We start from the raw sequence: 19,267 nt of genomic DNA on the forward strand, positions 1-19,267 counted from the left end.
TTAACATGCCGATTATGGCGGGCAGCCAGCATGAAATGACCAAGCAGCGATATAAGGAGTTAGTGGACAAAGCCATATATCTGTCGGCAAACATATCAACCACATTGTTAGTTTAATGTTTATATGCCAAAGATTAATACACCCTGTCAGGTATAACTGAAGTCAAAGAGAATCTGTAGTAGCTTGTGTTTTTCACAGGATTATAACTTGCAGTATTATCAATTCATGAAAGTACGTATGTCTAAAAGTGGCATGGACACCAGTTCCCAATATGGACACTCTCACAATCATCAATATCGGATGCAATTACAAACATTAGATACTCTGATACATTAATAACAGGAAAGGCTTCCAAATAAAATCCATTAACTGCTGCGACTGTACAGCAGCACACTGCCACCCCAAAACTGGTCCAATCAAGTCTTTCTAACATACTAAATTAGTACTAGTTCAGGTGGTGGGCAGCCATTCAGTCATGTTGCTCAAACAATTAAAAAAGGGTGCATAGCATTTGGAAGCATAACTAAGTTACACTGCATTTAATTATGCAGAACACCCAACATCACAGCAGAAACTCCTGACAGAGACAGTGAGACATTGTCAATTGTGTTGAAACTCATAAATGTGTCGAATGCATAGGTGACCTATTCCCACCCCTTTTATTTTAAACAGCAGAATAAACAGGCTCCAACAAGGAGCTTCCTGCGAGCATCTCAATGGCACCCAGTCTGACCTCAGTCAAGACAAAGCAGATGAAAAGAAAAATAAAGAAACATTAAAAAATTTGTAAAATGACAGAGAAAGTAGGGGAACAGGAACAGGCAAAGGCTGGAGGAGGCTGGCAGGGTTCCAGGTGTAATAATTCTCCTCGCTTTCAAAGTCGGGCAGGAAAGCAGTTAGTAGGCAGATAGCATTACTGGGATTGTCTTTCTCTGTGGTTCAGGGATGGAGAAGAATCAATTAGCCTACAGCCTGCTCTGACCTTGAAATGGAGCTTGGCCCAGGCGCAGGAAGTCTCCACGCACCACAACACTGTGTCGTAGGAAGCTGTGCATAGGATATTGATTTTACGGCTTTTCCTATCACAGTGAAGCAAACTGGCAGACCTAGTGTGGTCAAGCACCTCGGCCCTAACTCACGCAGACAAGGTTATTCATCACAACAAGCTCTGCTCTTTCATTGTGAAAACTGACAAAATTGAGAGAGAGAGGGAGAGAGAGGGAGTGGGAGGGAGGGAGAATGTCGGGGATAAATGCGGTATTTTATGTGTGATGTTTTTGTTTCTATATCTACAGATTTTAGACAATCACTATTGTCAGTGAGTCAGGAGTTTCTATGACACAAAGCTGTCATTCTTTCACAGTTTAGTCACAGAACCACACGGTATGGTGGACAGGACATTGCACGTGGGAATGAGCCAGACACCCCCGCGAAGGACACACAACGGAGGATGCACAACAGGGATACACGCTAAGAACAACGGGAGGAAAGGGAACAATCTCAAGAGAATTCACTGACAGTTGTAAGAACTAGAAGCTACAAGGTTAAAGGTTAGGGGTGTGAAAGTTGGCATCTCCACAATTTTACTTATCTAAATTCAGAATCTGTCCTGTGGACACTTTCCTCATACATACATACATACATACATATATATATATATATATATATATATAGAGCCACTATAGCACGATAAAACCGTCAGCACTGCTGAAGTAGGCAGGCAAATAAAAACATATTTCTTTGTAGGGTGACAGCAGCATACAGGATACAAAGTACTTACAGAACTTGGGAATGTGTATGGCATTAGATTCCACGTTGGGTTGAGAACAAGGCGTTACAGTCTCTGTCCTGGCCGGCCTGGTGGTACTGGGAGGTCCAGACACGCTGGGGGATTTGGTGTGCACCGATGTGGGATTGTACACAGTCACTCTGGGCAACGGGGGACTGAAGGGTCCTGTAGTTGGGGTGTTTTTCAAGGGCACCTCAGATTGTCCTGTGGTTGAAGTTGGGGCAGAGCTGTAAGACTGAGGGGATGACTTGGGGAGACCTTCTGTGGGGTCAGCGACAATGAGAGGGTCTGATCCAATGCGTTTCAGGTCCAAGTGTGTGGACGGCTCGTACTCAAAGATCTTGTCCACAAAGACCCACTTGAGGCCAGCTGTGCAGAGGGCCAGACTGAGCAGGCAGGCCAGGATGGGCAGGATGCAGATCTTCTCAGAACGCAAGCAGCCGTGCACTTGCTCCCCCTCCAGGCACACGCAGCAGGTCACCGGTAGGCCCACCGGCCCTGGGGGGGCGCTCCCCTCCCCCTCTTCACCAGCACCTGCTGCAGAGTGCTCCTCCTCTGGGCCCACTCCGGAGTTGGCAGGGGACGCCGAGCTGGGAGGGGCCACAAGCCCGGTGGAGGACTCCTCTGCTCCCTCTGACATCCTCACTCGGACGAAGATCTCAGAAAGCTAGGACTCTTAGCTTGGAGCGTGACACGGTAGCGGTGAGTGGGGGCAATAAAGTGCATCTTCCATTATCAGATCAAGTTCGGGGGGTGGGGGGGGGCAAAAGAGAAGATGCTTTTCAGGAGCAGAATAACCTTGTTAGCAGCTCGGGAGTACACGGACGTGCAAGCGAGTCTGTCCTTCCTCCGGGACCTTAAGGCATTCCGTCCGTCGTGTTAAAAAACACACAAAAAAGCTGCACGGATAAATGCATGAATAATGTAGAAAATAAAAGACGTAAATAGCAGAGCTGGCTTTCCGTCTTATCTAGTCCAGCCGGGTGCAAATCCTGAGGTGTAGCAGCCTCCACTCACCTGGAGACTCTGGACTGGGAGCCGGGCGACGCAAACACAGGTTGGCAGGGACGCAGTGGCGCCGGGAGTGGCAGCGGAGGAGGAGGAGACGAAGGAAGAGGAAGGAGCTGTGTCCGCATGAACGACATGCTGCTGTGCTCAGGCAGCGGTCGCAGGATGCTGTACCGTGGGGGAGCAGCAGGTGCCGGTGCTCTCAGAGTAGTGCACCATCACCCTCTGACAGAGCAGCACACCAAACGCGGAAGACCCAGAGTCTGGATACTCCCCCTTTTCTCTTCTTTCTCTCTCCCCCCCTTCTCTCTCTCTCTCTTTCTCTCTCTCTCGCTCCCTCCCTCAGTCTCTCTCTCTCTCTCTCTCTGAATGCGTGTCAACTCCTTCCTCCTTTGACTACACAGACTGAGTGAAATGATCTCTACATGATCCAATTAAGAAGAATGGCAACGAATCAAAGGCTCGCAGACAGCCCCACCCCCAGCCCGTCTTAACGGCAGGGCCATTGATTATGCTAATGTGAGAGGCCGAGGGTAGTGTACCAGTGAAACTGACATATGATGCTTCCCTAGAGAATCACATGGTTGTTTTAAAATTACAAGACAGTCCTCTCTCTTTCACATTTTCTTATAATCGGGGATGGGGTGTTTTACGACAGTGAAAATTACAATACTTGCAAAGTGATGCAAATCTTCTGATTGCCATTATGCTTATGAGATTTACAACTTTACCATCAAATGACTTGCTGTTATTCTCCCTGTTTCACCTTAACTGTAATGATATTTTCTTTACAGATGGTCCATGGATTCACCATTCATTGCCGCAAACTGTTCCCGCACTTTTAATACTATACATGTCGTTACCCTTCTAGGTAGCGCTGACTCTAGGGATTTGTAGGACTGTAAGTCTCCCGGAAGCAACACTGACTAGACATTAATATTGAATGAGAAACAGACTTCTTGAGGTGAAGAAGAATGGAAATGGCCACGTTTTATTAAGAAGTACACAGGTTCACGCTAGTGGGCGTAATGTGAATTTTAAAATGGCGCCAACAGTGATACCAGTGGGATTTAATTAATACCGTACAAGCTGCATATTTAATGAGTAATTAGTATGAGCTGACTATTGGAACACCGATATGTCTCATAAGCCTCCCCTACTGGGAGAAGCTTGTGTTTCCACAATAATGACTCTTAGCAATTTCATAGTGGGATATGGAGGACTACAACTGAAAAATGAAGGTGGGTTATCTGCTTAATACAATGCAAAATAAAACACATTTAGCTGTAATCTGTCAAGCACTTCCACTACTAGTTAACTAAGCCATGCCCACTTTTGGATTTACAACTGAAATTCATTCAAAAGAATTCCCAATACGTCCATAAAGCATTTCCTGTTATAACGCAAATGACTTGAATTATGGTTATGCTTATGACTATGACTCTGCATACCTTTTTAGCTTTTAAAAATATATGTATACATCTATCAATCCGTCCATGGTGAGGAATGGGGGGGGGGGGGGTGGCAGCTGAAGTTTATCCTAGGCAGCTAAGGCACAAGGCGAGGGTAAAGATGCCAATCCATCACAGAGCACACACACAATCACTCTACAGGATATACAGACATGCCAATTAGCCCAAGCCAGAGGCTATCTACCAAGGCAAGTTGTAAATATGTATAATATAAAATGCAACATATTTCAACATATTCAACATATGCAACATATTTTGGTAAACACTGTACTGTATTTACTACCCTGTGTATGCATAACAGAAGTGCATATTAGGGAATAAAATATATGGACATGTAAATGGTGACCAGTTTAAATTTAACACCCTATACACACACATATTTTATTTATGCAAAAATTACAGTAATTTTATAATTGATGTGCAGTTATGCCAGGTAGTTGCTTAGATCTCAAACAACTGCTCACGTCCTACAGCAATATTCAATATTTTATATAAACACACGCACACAATATGCCTATCAAGTATTTCCTTCTGATCAGCCTTAGAACAACATGAAGGAACACAGAGAATAATATTATTATGTATGGACAGAGTGACTCTGCTAAAAACACAGAGTCAAAATCAACAACAGGCTGGCTGAAACAGCAGCAGCTGTTTCCATTCAAGCCAATCTCAGCTCCTAACTACAGCATGTGTCTGATCAGCAGCTACAGAAAGTGTATGCTTGAGGTTATAAAAGGAGGTTCCACTAATCATTTAATATAAGACTTCACATATTTTTCCATTCGTGACCTATACTGTTCCAACCATTTGTATCGCAATGTAAAATATGTGTTCAAATAAGAATTGATTATCATCATTACCTAATGTTGATCAGACAAAATTTTTGGATCCATCCATGCAGAAGTCAAAATTTCACCAGCTTCAGAAAAACTCTTTTAACGAATATCATTCTGTTAAATAACATTAAAGAAGCAACATCTATGATGCAAAGGTGTTAAAACCATGCCATTATGAAGTCAAAATATGAATAAACTACAGAAAACAAAAAGTGCTTGTCCTTGCAACAAACACACACTGTAAACCTTCTATGACAAACATTGATGGACTAGTGCCCTGTCCAGGTTGTAGTCTGACTTGTGTCCTGTACTCCTGGGATAGGCTCCAGGCCTCTTTGTGACCCTGTCCAGGATAAGTGGTTGTAAGATGGATGGACCTTTTAATATAATATCATTAGAATGTGTTTTTCTCCTTGCTGGTTGTATTTAAAATAAGAAAGTCTGCTTCAAACAAATAGAAAACGTGTGTAGATATAGCAGATGCACACACAAACTCTGTATGATGTAGAATAGAAGTCAGTGCTTTAAAAAAAATAACATCAACTTGTATCCATAACACCCGACTATAATATATGAGGGAAAATTAAAATGACGATGAATGAAAAAATAGCAGAGCCTTTCCCTGTGGCTGTTACTCAGCTAGCTACAAATTAATTTCCTTATAAATGCAGCCGTTTACCGGAAGTTGGATGCATTATTTATGGCGAGGGAGAGAGGCAGGGGGAACTGACCTAGAAAATACTCGATGTGATGCTTGGTGGGGCTGGGTATTGACAGGCAGAAGGTTGCCCGCACATTAAGAAATGAAAGGAAGAAATCTTGCCAAAAACAGAAATGCATAATTTTCAACGTACAGAGGGCGAGATCTGGAAGTCAGGTTTGAATGGAATAAACCACTCCTCCATGCTGATGGACCAAGTATGGATGGCTCTTAAAGTGAAACACACCTATCTACATGCATGAGGGGCTCTTCAAGGGTACCCATAGCTATGAGTCCACAGGGTTAAAGAAAAAACAACGGGAGTCCTGAATTGGCTGCACTGACTCCACTGAAAAGAGAGTCATGGCCATGTACTGTAGCGAGGGCCAAGACCAGCAGCGGGTGACCCCACGGCCCTACTCCTTCCATCCTGCTCTCCCCAGTCCGCCTAACTGGTGCCTGCTGCGACGGCTCATTTGTCACCGGGCTGGGCATCTCTGGGTGCTGCGAGACGCAGACACAATCTGTGGCGTCCCAGCTGTGTGGATAATAGAGCTCAGGGCAGGAAGGAAGTCATCCAAATGAATGGTGGGTGCAAAAGCTGTCGGAAAGGTGTGGCCGGGTGGCTACAATAACCTCTGCCATCATTAACCTTCCATCATCAGTATGGAGAACCCAAAAGAAGTTCAAATAAACCATGTAGAGAATCCAGACAGTCCCTGCCTAATGCTGTATGCTACTGATCTAACTGACCCTTTCAGGCAGAAAGAGCCATTATTCTTCAATTACTTTTCTCTTTGCCTGTTGCAATGAGCAAAAAATTATGAGTGCAAGTGCAATAATAATGTTCTAAGGTCCCAGCTTATCCAGCACATCTAAAAGATAAAAACCAAACTCAGCAAAATATTCATAAATGTTGTCCCCAGGAAAGGTACATGGGAAAACTGGGCAGCGGCCTCTGATTTGTGCTGCGATATTCAGATAAGTCTAATTTATTATGTGATAGTGAGCATTACTTCCTCTGCAGCGCTCTGGTTACGACAAATCTAACGCTACAGATAACCATTTGACAGTTAACAGATAAGCTGGAAGTACTTCCTGCTTTCCACTGTTTATGTACAGTGTAATTGGTAAGGTGCAGGACTACACCTTTCATTCATTCTCTGACCTGTGAATGAACTGGCAAACGGGGCTGGCTGAATATGTAAGTGTGAGAGTAACTGGTTGCCAACATGCCCCACTCCCCTCTCTGTATTCAGTTTCCAGTAGCTTCCAATCAGGCTGTGCTTTTCAAGAGCTGTGTGTCACACGGCTGCTGCAGCTGGCAGAAAACATGAGAGTGCTTGTGATGGTAAGAGCTGGTGAAGGAGAAGCCCTCTTCTTGCTAGCTAGAACAACTCCATACATCAAAAATGGTTCAGTACTTACAGTAGTAGACATTAATGACGATCCTAGTAGAAATTGTAACACTCATCAAAAGAGATGCTCTTGTTGCAAAAAAAAACCCATAAAAGACCAAATATGCATAGAAGAGTAAGCTCAAGGGTTTTATAAAATACAGTCAAATACTGAATCTAGGACACAGTAATTAATAACTTAAAAACAGTTATGGCTTTCTGCCATTAATGCAATAATATACTGGTGCAGCCATATTGGTGTCCATTTCACACCAAGCATTAGCAGACTGCGCATCATTAAGCTACTGATGAGACACTGTCTCTTGCAGGGCTTTATTGTGGTCGCTTTCACACTTTATAAAATCAAAAGGAGGGAAACAGTCATATCCAGGAGGAGAGAAGCAGCCATATAACTGAAATTACCTCCCAATATATTTTTAAAGCATTGTTATTTGTACTCCAGTAGAGCACAAGATGTTCAGCTACATGAATAAAGCAGCCGTGTCACTGCTAAAATCTGTAGGATACACAGAAACACATTCGGTCCACACCTCTCACAAAAACGATGTTGGTTGGGAAAGTGCTGCTGCATCACACTTTGTTCCATCCAGTCGAGAGCTTCTGCCATCAGAAAAGGTTGAAGGTTCCAAGACAGAATGTCTTTAGTCTGCCTTGTTTATATTTGAGGGACAGTTGTTAAGCTAAATACTATATCTGTCCATCCATCCATTCTCCATCCATTACCTCTGGTCTGGGTGGTGGGGGCAGGGGGAGACCTATAAAAAAACCCAGGCAGTAGAGGGCACAGGGCAGGGCTACACCCAGACCAGTATATCAATCCTTCACATGCTAAGCACCTCACTCAACAGATACTTTCGTAAACTGGGTTAACTTGACAACTGCCCTTCACACATTTACTGTAGATCCAATTTATATTCATTTAGAGAGCATAACAGATGGGATATTTAAAAACAATTTTACCCATTATATACTTTCCTCTCATCTACTTTCCTTTGATTTAAAATGAAAATTATAACCTAAAAGCATCCTCCTTTATAGGTATGCAGATCCTGAATTGCAAGGAGGTGTCATCCAAAAAGTAATGCCAACATCAACTGCTTCCTGGGGCTCAGAGTGCAGTTAGACTGTAGCCACCTTGATACTCTCCAAGGACAAGCACACAAATAGAAGCAGCTTTGTTTTAGGGACACGTGTCAGACTTGTAGTTAGTTCAAATTTTTTGACACTTCTGTTCAAGGACATTTAAAAGAAAAAAAAACTATGTTTCAGTCTAACATTTACCTGTGATAAACAAGGTCAAAGACTCAAAATTTACAAGCCATGAAATCCTTCCGATATGACAATTTTGTGTTATTTAAATAACTAACCACAAATGATCTTAGATGAGCCACTTCTAATCTAGGTGCAATTCGGCTCTTAAACGACCTGACTGCCCTTAAATTCTTATATTAAAGTTTCTTCTTGGGTGTGATTCCCTAAGGGAAAGGTATCAGTGACCTGCAGCCTAGTGGAAACATTCACAACAAAGCTGTTCTGGGCAAAGATATTCTTATGTGGAGGTCTAGATGCCAAACAAGGACCAGGTTCAAGAAGATCATCAATAAACTAAACAAAAGGTCAACTTGGCCAAAGGATGAGACTTTTCTGATCTTTTGGATTTCTCGCTGTGTATCACTCCATTTCCTCACTAATGACTTTTAAGTGAAAGCCTAGCAAAATCAGAGGTAGTGGACAGAAAATGCACCAGCATTTGCAGCTTAGGCAGCGTCAAGTCACAGTGGACAGCATCTCTTTTGCAGGGATACATGCCAGTACAAGAGGAACCGAAGCAGCAGCAGTTGGTGCTTGATGTAACTTGAGGCTGATGCTTGGAAGACTACAGCAGTAAACCTCACCGGCCAAGCCCTTATCTTCACCACAAAGCCCTGTACAATTTCTGGAACATGCAGCAGTACTTATTACAGTATCATACCCATAAAAGTCTACCACCTCAGAAGTCATAAAAACAGGGTTTTCCAGAGTCTTAGAACCTTACCCTACCATAATCCAAACCCGTCAACGTTCCCCTAGGTATGTTTTCATCATGATTATGACTTACGCACTTCTGAATGCAGCTGCTCACAAATGAGGTCTTTCCATCTTTCCCTGAGGCAGATATCAGCTTCCAGCTAGCACATTTTGACAGCTTCCGCAGTCGCTGTCAGTAAAGTGACTCACAGGTATGCCTGCCAGAGACTAAACCTGCTCCCATATGCATGATTTTTAAACTCTAACCTGCATTTTTTTACCCATCAGCACTAGACCTGCGGGAGCACCACATTTACAAACGTACGTCATGGTACACATTGGTACACATTCCCCCACACCCACACTCAAGGCATATAAAAAAACAATGAGTGCGGATTTTTTTCCAACTGAAAAATCACTTTTCTTTTCATCTGCATGAGAAAGGTCCAAATCATTGAGGTGTCACCGATTTTATGTTTCATCATCGCAAAAGTCCTTAAAAGAATGTCACAAAGAAAAAGCTAAGCCAAAAAAAATATGACCAGAGTATTTCAGGCATTGCTATTAGAAGGGCCCCAAGGATCTGTATAACCCTACTGATTCAAAGAAAATCTAAATACAGAATTACTACCAATACAAATAACAGGCATGGCAACTAAGCCCAACACAAAAAAACTCATAGCATCACATAAGCCTCTGAAATAGAGAGCTTCTGCACAGATCTTGTAAGAAAAAAAATAAGAAAAATAACATTTGCAGAAAGCGGGTGGGATCTGTAGAGTCAAAGATTTGCTCCTCTGGTTGGTAATCTGATCTGCACTGATGTAGAAAAATGGACAAAACACTAGTCAAACGGGCTCATATCAAGGTTCTTTGCAAAGCTGACAATATGGTCTGTTAATTGAAGCAAGTTCTGTTCCATTTTGTATTACAGACTGGTGAGAGACATAACATTATTGATGGCAGTCATAACAAAGGATTCTATTAATGAAAACACATTTTCCATGAGAAAAAGTTTCACATTTAGTATCACAGAAACACTTATACACAGTGCCTCTTTGAGAAAGAATACTTGTAAAAATTAGGTAACCTAGAAGCATCCAAACAAGGATGTGCTGATTGTTAAAAGGTTAGAAAGAAAAAAAATATATAAACTATCGTAAAACACTGTGATCTATTACACTGTTTGACGAGGGAACTGTAGAGCAACATTTTCTTAATTAGTTCATTGAGAAAAAACCACCATGACACAGGGAAAGGCTCACTAGCTGTTGGCAATTCATATTTATAAGCAGCAGTATCTATAAGACAGGGCAGTTTTGATACCAGCCCAGTTAACACTAGGCACATGATGTATACTGCATGCAAAAAGTGACAGAAAATGAACTACAAAGCTATAAAATATATACACCAAACAAACACAATGGCAGACAAAGGGCATGAAAACAGCAACTGAGATAGCAAGAGGAGGGGGGGCGTTTCCTTATTAGAAGTGAAATGTAAGGCACATCCTTTGGGACCGTACGTCCCAGATTCTCAAAGCCCATAGTGTTCCCTTAACTGGACTTTCTCTGGCAGACACAGAACAGACCACATGGACTACACACAAAATCATATAGACAGATTTAGGAAATTCTTCCATCTGTGGAAATTGTTCATTAATATCTTGGATTATCAGGGACCTGTATCAGGTTCTCTTTTTTAGTTTTCAGATATCCCCAGGTATATTTCCCCTGCATTTATTCTATGTGGGATGAGTTACATATAAATGTTTGCAGTGTTTAACAATTTCAGTCTGTTCCATTACAGTCAGTCCGTACCTGTGAATGTAAGGTGAATGCTCTTAAATTTCGAGATGACACGAAGATAAGTTAACAGAGGTGGCAATATGGTTACCACATTAGAAAGACCTGGGTGATAATGATTTTAATCAGTCCATCATTTCCCTCTGACCTTGAGGAAGCAGCCAAGTGTTCTTTGTTATCCTTCAGAAGAAAGACTAGTGTTTGCATTTGCTGTGTTTAGGACAATGCTAACGGAGGTAACTACAGAGAACCAAGGAGCAGTACAGTACTGTTAGCTTTAAAATGCTAACAAATTAAGCTAGCGGTACCTCAAAATATTTAATTCTGCCATTTTGCTATTTGAGCATTCACACCATCCATTTTCCTGCAATGTCAGCTGGCTGGACTTTCATACCAGTGGGCCCATTTTCTGCCTCCTTCAACCCTTCTGGCAAGATTAAAATGCTGTGTTAAGAGAACTCTTAAAATCAATATTCATCAATACTGTAGACTTAAGAAAGTTCTGCCTTTGTGACAAGAGCAATACAGTCTTAGCCTGCCCAGGGTTTCCAATACAAGGCTGCAGGCCCAGTTCCATGGGGGGGAGGGGCAGGGTGGGTTGGGGCAGCCAATCACAAAGGAGGCTCAGCCCAAAACTGGTAAATGCCAACCAATGATTTTTTAATGTTTTTTTTCCATTTAGATTTTGAACTCTTATGCCTTAACATGGGGCGGCATGGTGGTGCAGTGGTTAGCACTGTTGCCTCACACCTCTGGGACACAGGTTCGAGTCTGCCTGGGTCACATGTGTGTGGAGTTTGCATGTTCTCCCCATGTCATCGTGGGGTTTTCTCCGGGTACTCTGGTTTCCCCCCACAATCCAAAGACATGCTGTGGCTAATTGGAGTTACTAAATTGCCCATAGGTGTGTGAGTGAATGGTGTATGAATGTGCCCTGCGATGGACTAGCCCCCCATCCTGGGGTGTTCCCTGCCTCGTGCCCATTGCTTCCGGGATAGGCTCCGGACCCCCCCGCGACCCAGTAGGATAAGCGGATTGGAAAATGGATGGATGGATGGATGCCTTAACATCACTCCCCACCTCCCCTGGAGAATTCAGTAGCCCATCATACATCTTAGGACTAGATCATCTCAGAGCAGAAAAGTGCAAAAGGGAGCCATAAAATGGACACTGCACTACCACTTTGCTACCCTTGAACACCACAGCCCTTTTACCATCTGGAAATATTTATATATTCTTAATAATCCATAAGAGGACCCCTAATAAATGATACAAGAATCTCTTCCAAAAAAATCTCTGGGACCTTTAGTCATAATCGAATCATCTATCATGAAGACAGACAAATTCTTATGCTTTTATAAACTTTTATAAACTAAAAAGCTTGTCTGGTAAGGTAGTTCAATTCTGCACATCAAGGTCACCCACAGTCACGAATGTGACCAGTAGGATTCTGGCCACTGACTGCACTGCCCAGCAGGCAATTCCATTACTGCATAGTAAGGAGAAGATATTCATCTATAGTGCCAAACACATCCACACTAAAGCAGTGGGAGTCTTTTAAAGATGAGGTAACAGGCTCTAAAATTACACCTAGCCTTATGGTTACCAAGTAGTCAAGGTGAGTTTAAAATAAAAGGAATTGTACTGTGAAAACAAAGCAGGGACTCATCTTGGCAGTGGAGTTCCATAATTACCTGCTAAAATAGCATCAAATAGCAAATTCAGGAATTGTAAAGCTTGGAGTTTATTTCATGACTGAGGATCCTGACACTATGGGAAAAGACCAAAAAGAAACCAATTTTTGTCACAAACAGGCAGAAATAACATACTGAAATAACAAGCCAAAACTGCATATGTGTATTTACACGTTCCTTCATTGCTCTCTTTTCATAATTATAAGTTTTGTAATTTTGCTCATTGTCATCACTGAATACCTTTGGTGGCTGAAGGGGCAGAACAGCAGTTTTACTTCCTACTTGCTACAGTATAGCCCTAAATAAAAGTGAACTATTTGACCATAGAAAAATAATTTGCATCCTTCAGAATTTTTTTAGCCATAAGAGTGTCAAAAAAATCAACATAAACCACTTTCACAGTAATGAGTAAGTGTGCCCACTTCAAGTTCGTTTTATTTAATTCCTTGCTGTCCTTGCTGTACTAATGTCTCTGAAAAAGGTGGATGAAACAGCGACTTTGACTTTTGGCAGCATTTCAGGAAAGTACTACTGGCTAATTGAAAAAAGTGATTAAGTACCTAAATTAAACCTCCCCACATAGCAATCATTCTTGCAATGTTGCAAAATTCCGACAGCATGATGGGGGCTGGCCAGGAATATCCCAGGAATCTGCCCATTGACAATATTAATGATCAGAAATTTTACTCTGTCATCTGTCAGTTTATCAACATCTGATTTTGCCAAGACAGAACCGAGAAAGCAAGAGAACTGTAAGGTAACCTTGCAGCTGAGAAAAATACACATATCCATATACAGTAAACTAGTTATTTCACCAACAGGGAAAAACACCATGAAGGGATTAAATTGACGATAAAAAGGGTGCAACTCAGAGAGGAGGGTCATCTTTTCCAATCACCAGCACAAAGGGCCCCCCTTACCTTTGATGACGGTGAGGTTGGCTGTCGTGCTGGATTTTCCTACGCTGTTCACTGCTTCACACCTGTATGAGCCAGCATGTGCTTCTGTGGTTTTTCTGAAGCGAAGCTCTGAGAAACTCCTGCTGTAGGAGAGCAAGCAAGAGAAACCACAACTTCAATAACAAGAACCCAATTCATAAAGGAGGTCACTGCTAAACAAAGCCAAATCTACATGTCAAGCAAGAGAAACCACAATGATGAGGACACTGTACTTAAAGGATGCTGGTGCTAAAGACTATGCCATATGTCAAACAGCCAAGACCATGCCATTATATATTCTCAACAAATAAAAATGAATGAAATTTAAGCAAAAGTAGTATACATCCATCCATCCATTTTCCAAACCGCTTATCCTATTGGGTCGCGGGGGGTCCGGAGCCTATCCCGGAATCAATGGGCACGAGGCAGGGAACAACCCAGGATGGGGGGCCAGCCCATCGCAGGGCACACTCACACACCATTCACTCACACATGCACACCTATGGGCAATTCAGCAACTCCAATTAGCCTCAGCATGTTTTTTTTGGACTGTGGGGGGAAACCGGAGTACCCGGAGGAAACCCCACGACGACACGGGGAGAACATGCAAACTCCGCACACATGTGACCCAGGCGGAGACTCGAACCCGGGTCCCAGAGGTGTGAGGCGACAGTGCTAACCACTGCACCACCATGCCGCCCCCAGTAGTATACATTTTGGTCTTAAAATGTAAAGAATAAATACAGTGAATGTTCATTTATCCATCTTCCAACTACTTATCCAGAGCAGGATTGCAGGGACTGGGCCCAGACAACAATGGCCACAAAGGAGGGGTAGTACGTACATACATTCATACATAAACACTTACATACACAATAGCTTAAAAGCATGCCTTTGAACTGTGGAAGGAAACTTACATACCTGGAAGAAACATATGTGACACAAGAAGAAACTACACACACACACACATACACACACACACAGAGCAGAGGCAAAACTCGAACCAGCAACCCCAGAGGTATGAGGCAACAGTGCTGCCCAATGAACCACTCTGTCAGAATGCCCTCGTTTTCTTCATTTTTCCATTAAATAGATATTTGAATACACGGTTCCAGACTGTGATCATTTAGTTGCATTTTACGGTCATTTTTGGAAACTGTGCCACAATATTTTTTAACCAGGTGCTCCAGCACCTTTTTTTTTCACAAACCATCATTGTATCTCCTCTGAAACACCAGGAAGGAGTGAAGATTTATGTGCAGGGTTGGGTATTGAGAACTGGATGCAAATAAGAAACAGTTCTCAATTTTCAAGAATGGGGAATTCAATAAGACATTTGAATTACGGTTCCACTTACCAATTTCTAGACATGTATTTTTAATCAACTGTGTTAGGATTAATACATCACGACTCCGCTAACAGTTTTGTACTTGAAATCATTTTCAGGTTTCTAAACTGCGAACGAATTTGGTAATGCTTTACATTAACTGCACCTTCATAATGCGTTTATATTGCATTTATAAAACGTTCAGTGTTAATGTATTCATTAATTATTCATAAAACATTCATAAACATCATGTATTCCTTAACATCCCTTCACAGCTGTAACATACATTAATAACAAACATTATATAATAACAAATATTTTAATTGCATAATCATGTATTGTTTGTTGTTAATGTATATTAAAGCTGTTAAGGGTTGTTAGGACGTTAAAGTGTACTTGTATGCTGCTTATGAATGTTCTATAAATGCATTATGAAGGTGCAGTTAATGTTCTATGAATGCATAATGAATGCATTATGAAGATACACTTAATGTAAAGCATTACCATGCATTTGTTAGCAAAAAAGCATAGCATACTGTGGCCTTTCCTTTCAGTGAAACTGTATCTTGCATAACTTCGAAAACACCAGAATAGCATTGGTTTCTAAAAGAGTCAAAATACTGCATACCTAAGTCCAATGTCTGAAGGTACCAAAAATTATATGTTGCCTACTGTTAAATTGTTTGGTAATATATATGGCCCAAGCCACCATCTTTAATACAAAAATATTGTGTTGCTAAGAGTATGCTAGTCATTAGTTTGGAAATTTTCTGATGCTAAACCTTAAGACATGTCTTTATGTAAAAATGTATAAGCCATAGCCATATCTACTGGAGCTTGCACATTGCACATCATATTGCACTCACCTAACTCTTAGCACTGCCTATAGTCTCCCCGACTTTGACTAATTGCAAATTTTATTTCCCCTATTCCTCCTGGGGGGTGCTGCCTGGAGACCTCAATCTATCAAGATGTCCAGCACACCCTGCTATATGTGACGTCGCCACTACTAATGACGTCCCTGCATCCAGCTCGCCATTCTGCCTGTGTCATCTTTCATGTACAGTATGACCCGCTGCTTTACTTCTGGTTGCCTGGTGATTGGAGGGAGTGTCGGCACCGGCTTGTCATCTCCCCCCTGTTCCCCGGTTGTGTCTGAAATTTTATGATTTGGACAGTATGACTCTCCTGCCCTGGAGGATGGGCTCCCCCTTTGAGTCTGGTCCTTCCCAAGGTTTCTTCCTTCTTGGGAGTTTTTCCTTGCCTTTACTTGGCTTTGGGTGGGGATGCTGTAAAGTGCTTTGAGACGATGTAATGTTGTGATAATGCGCTATACAAAAATAAATTTGTTTGTTGTTTGTATAAGCCAAATGTGTAATAACTGTGGTTTACAGTAAGTGGGTATTAAACATTTTTAAATGCATAACTGTGTAGGGAAACTACATATATTCATTCAGCATTGTTTCATCAGTTTAGTTTTATGTACCTCCTAGTGTTTAGCTGGATTACGGAAAAATATCCAGGTATATTTACTGTTAACCGATTATTAATACCAAACCTGTGTATCATCCAATTTAGGCAGGTTTAACAGAGCTATAGTAAAGTATTACTGACATCAGTGGCAAATTCATACCCAAGATTCAGAGTCTGGCTGTTAAATCTTGAAACACTCTGATTTTCAAAATATGGAACTACTTCAAGAAACCTTTGTTGTAAATGTTGAAGCATTTTCACAATTTTTTAATCTGTATTATAAATCGGAACGACGAATCAATAAAAACCAGATCTTATGAGTAGAATCAGAATCAGATTTGGAAAGTACAAAATTGAATGGATACCCAACCCTATTGCTGTGTCTGTGTAAGGGACATAGAGAGTAATTTGAGTGGAGAGCTAATGTGAACCTGTCATCATCATAACAGCGTGTGTTGGGGGCGATTGTATGTAGGATGTAATTTACCTGTGTCTTGTCAATAAGTACTCTTGCTCTAACTTGGCCCTTTGGTGATGATGTAATGAACTGTTTTGTAATAATGTTTAAAAAACACCATTTAACTTAATGATTTTTTTTTTCTCTTAAAAGCAATACTTCACTCTGACTTTAATTAATATGTCTTATTTTAAACATAACATTGCTATTTCTATAAATTGTATGTTTATTAACAAAGCAGTTATCAAAAATACAGTTAAGATGGAAAAAATATGAATATGTTGCATGTCAATTTCAGTGATACGGCTAAATTTTTTACTGGTACTCTTAAACTTTTTGGTAAGGAGCACAAGTGCTATTAGTGGAAAAAGTTAAATTTGGAGTCCAGAAATACAATGAGACCTTCTATTCCGTCATCTTTGTTTCTGCATTAGGTCACCGATGCACAAGAAATTCATATACAAACCGTTGTACTACTTACTTTTTATTTACTTTGATTTTGACGTTTTTGGGTTTATTTTTCCCTGCGAACTCTTTTCCATCTTTGTACCAATTGAACGAGTCAATTTGCTGTTTGGTCCTGGTCTCACATTTCAGCAGTGCTCTTTTGCCCTCCTGCACCTCCATGCTCTTGATCTCCTTCAGTTTGGGCTCCACTGCAAAGCAAGAGCAAAAACACAGTCAGCCATCGGTGCATAAGAAGCATAAGCAGGGCCAGCTCTTCTTTTTCAGGGGCCCTCAGCAAAACCTTCCTTGGGAGCCCCCCCCCACAACAAAAAATCATTTCACTCCCTCCACAACACAGGCAATTCAGGGGCCCAAGGCAGCTGCCTATTCTACCTATAGCTAGAGCTGGCCCTGAGCATAAGTGTCATTTGGGTTAGCTGTGCCTGGGTGTCTTATTCTAACCTATCAACTAATTATTGGAACTAACTATAAATCCAACACTGTAGACCATTTAATGATGTTTTGGGATTTCAACCAAAGGATTTGTTGGTCTATACAGATCTCTAAAATTATATTAGTGTCTTCAGGATGTCAATGTAAGGCATGAGTAACAGACATCAGTAAGTTTGCAATTGCACGTATTGCTTATTGAAATAGCCAAGAAATAAAAATTTGAAACTTTACCAACAAATATAATCTCACATGCTAGATCTGCAAACCTTCAGACTTCATTGATGTTTACTAGAAAGTAATGTTCACTTAAACCTTATTAGGATTCGAAGGCGGAAAGACAAAATGGACGTTAGTATTAACTGAGACTACTTCATGCTAACATACTTAAAGGGGTCACAGTGAGGCCACAAGATCTCTAAGGGAACATGGATAGTGCAGTTAAATCACAGCCCTGTATATACATCTTTCTCTGTAATTTGGTCTTAATTTGTGATACGATGCAGGATAAAATGCATGAGGTGTTTGGTACACAGTCAATTCAAGCGCCTCTCTACTGTTACCAGTAACTACATGTGATCAAATTTACACTGATAAATGCCAGGTGTATACCATGTCATCCTTTCACAGCCATGCCTCACTTAACGACGGGGATACCTTCTGAGAAATACGTTGTCAGAGGTGATGGGAATTTTTCAGCTCCATTATAATCTTATGGGAGTGTACTATCATATATGAGGTCAGTCATTTACCAAAATGTCATTATGTGGCACATGACTAATTTGCATTTTTGAGAAATAACTCTAGTTAAACGATTCATTTAAAAAAAGAACATGAAAACAAAAGCATGAGGCATTGCGCTCCAAAGAAACAAGGGGAAGAACCAGGAAAAACATTTAACATCTGAAACCACAAGGCTGCAAATGGAACAACCTCTGAGCACGATACTGACAGAGCTCCTTTCATTAGCCCATCCACCCATGACAGTTGACAATGTTAATGAGAACCCAGCAGAAAATCCCTGTCACTTTATTTCAGAGAAAATGCTGTGAAATGGTACACTCAGGCTTGGGTCTGATTCATGGTTCTTACAGCAGCTGTTGATGAGAGTAGTGGCTGGGAATTGATGGCAGGGGATATTTAAAAAAAAAAAAAAAAAAACAACACACACACACACACACACACACACAGGATAGCTGCCCATATCTAAAACAGAAAATAATGAAACCATCAATCAGTCCTTAACATTTTTTCCTGTATGGCTGGAAAATTCAAGACCACAGTAAATGGACAATTAATAATTAACTAGTGATATTTAAGTATTCCGATTTCAGTTCCTTGGAATTTGTGGCCATGTATAATGTGAACCATGTTTAGGAAGAACGCACATCATTCCTATTTCACCATCCTGGTATTTTGCAACAGTCCAAGGTGACTTCTGAT

At 41.3% G+C, this 19,267-nt stretch overlaps 1 protein-coding gene across 9 annotated transcripts in view; it reads right to left on the minus strand.

Annotated features, from left to right (window-relative positions):
• nrg1 (neuregulin 1) overlaps positions 1-19,267 on the minus strand; it is a 61,498-nt gene that overhangs the window by 38,228 nt on the left and 4,003 nt on the right. For 5 of the 9 annotated variants that reach the window (XM_049021296.1, XM_049021295.1, XM_049021291.1 and 2 more), the window contains exon 1: positions 1,781-13,642. In XM_049021296.1, the coding sequence (XP_048877253.1) occupies positions 1,781-2,429 (649 nt within the window). In that variant the 5' untranslated portion in view covers positions 2,430-13,642. The other 4 variants (XM_049021299.1, XM_049021297.1, XM_049021298.1 and 1 more) reach the window with 2 other exon arrangements.

Source organism: Brienomyrus brachyistius, chromosome 7 (assembly GCF_023856365.1).
Source record: "Brienomyrus brachyistius isolate T26 chromosome 7, BBRACH_0.4, whole genome shotgun sequence".
Lineage (NCBI taxonomy): Eukaryota > Metazoa > Chordata > Actinopteri > Osteoglossiformes > Mormyridae > Brienomyrus > Brienomyrus brachyistius.